The following is a 1,664-nucleotide window of genomic DNA, read 5'->3' on the forward strand; positions in this document are numbered from 1 at the left end:
CTTCATTGGAGAAACTTCGCTTCATTGGAGAAACTTCGCTTCATTGGAGAAACTTCGCTTCATTGGAGAAACTTCGCTTCGTTGGAGGCTCTTTCCAAATGGGTCTTCGGAAGTGACTAAAAAGGCACCGCGGCCGGCAAGCCTGCTCCACTTGGTGACAGCGCCACGGCGCGGTTAATGGGCGTGGTGGTGGTGGCCGTGGTGATCGTCGCCGTAATGGTTGTGACCGTAACCATCATCGTTACTGTGCGCGTGAGTGTGCGGGGCCAGGTGCCGCGTCACCATAATGAGAAGAAAGGCAATTACGCACGAGGAGCAAAAGCTGAGCCATTTAGCCAATCGTATCTTGCGACTGAACTTTTGCTTTATTTCGTTTAGCAAAATCTGCAAAGGGGGAGGGCGGAGGAAACAGGCATGTGGGGCCAGCGACTTTGACGAAGTGGCACAGAGTCACTTCGGTGCACCTTCCAGACGTTCCACATGTAGGCGAAGGGATTATCTATATAACTACCCATATGTCTTATATATAGGGATATTTTTTTTTTTCTTTTTTTTTTCTTTCTTTTTCTTTTTTTTTTTTTTCCTTCGGCTGCCCCACCTCGCATCCGATGAAGAGCAGTGTCCCGATAGAAACAGCATTAATCAGGCACGTCACCTTCTCGCCTGTGGGGGGGAGGAAAAACAAAGGGGGCGTGTTGGCACATGGGCATATATGCACACGGATATAATAGAAGTATATCTGTCTGCATTCCCATGGGAAGAGGTAGGTAATGGCCCCAGGGAAATTACCTGATGATTTTATTTGGTGTCCAATGATGATCCCCAGAGGGGAGGAGAAAATGAAAATGATCAGCAGGATGATCTTCAGGTTTTTGCTCTGCGTGGTGATGAAGCGAGAGTAGCGATAACGCGGCGTGGTGATGAAGCGGAGTGATAATAAAGGGGCGTAGAAAGGCACACCCGCACAAACCAGGAACATCCACACACGCCTGCCGCGGAACTTACTATGTTGTTCTGATTCAGAGAGAGGGCGACCGTCACCCCTGCGATCCACTTGTGCGACAAAATGCAAAAGGAGTTTATAAAGACGAAGTTTACGTCGTCTGATGTTCCAACGATCACTCCTGGGAGGGGGGAAAGGAAACAAGGGAGGCGTTAAAAATGGATAAATGCAACATACAAAAAACTCATCGGAGAGGCTAAGTGGTCCACTAAATGTTCCTTCCCTCGCACAGTAATGGGTAGTTTAGCCATGCTTGTCGGAGCAAGGATGGATACCACACTCCAGGGGAAAGATGGGGAGGGGGGAAAGGCGAGAGAAGCTCACATAATGCACTGTCGTTTCGCTCCTTCAACGAATTCGTTCTCTCAATCACTCCCCCTGCTCCAAGGGTCCCCTCTGCGCCTACCCTCAATGCACGAGTGCACCGCCAGAGATATGGTCAGAAAAAACGACTGCAGAGTCAGCACGTGCAGAAACTTCACGATGTTCTGTTGCTTGTTGAAGTACTCGCTGTCGCATGCGTGGTGGTACTGATGTTCGTTCACGGTCTGGAGGGAGAGCATGGGAGGAGGTGCGGATGGAAGGAGGTGCGGATGGAAGGAGGTGCGGATGGAAGGAGGTGCGGATGGAAGGAGGTGCGGATGGAAGGAGGTGCGGATGG

At 50.4% G+C, this 1,664-nt stretch overlaps 1 protein-coding gene across 1 annotated transcript in view; it reads right to left on the minus strand.

The window, feature by feature from the left end:
• Positions 1–174: 174 nt before the first annotated feature.
• C922_03275 (hypothetical protein) overlaps positions 175–1,664 on the minus strand; it is a gene marked incomplete at both ends in the record, with an annotated part of 2,594 nt that continues 1,104 nt past the window's right edge. Inside the window, 5 exons of the mRNA XM_008818867.1 lie at positions 175–384; positions 599–663; positions 790–877; positions 1,006–1,124; positions 1,410–1,551. Of these exons, the coding sequence (XP_008817089.1) occupies positions 175–384; positions 599–663; positions 790–877; positions 1,006–1,124; positions 1,410–1,551 (624 nt within the window). The remainder of the gene's footprint in view (positions 385–598; positions 664–789; positions 878–1,005; positions 1,125–1,409; positions 1,552–1,664) is intronic.

This window comes from Plasmodium inui (genome assembly GCF_000524495.1).
Source record: "Plasmodium inui San Antonio 1 unplaced genomic scaffold supercont1.13, whole genome shotgun sequence".
NCBI lineage: Eukaryota > Apicomplexa > Aconoidasida > Haemosporida > Plasmodiidae > Plasmodium > Plasmodium inui.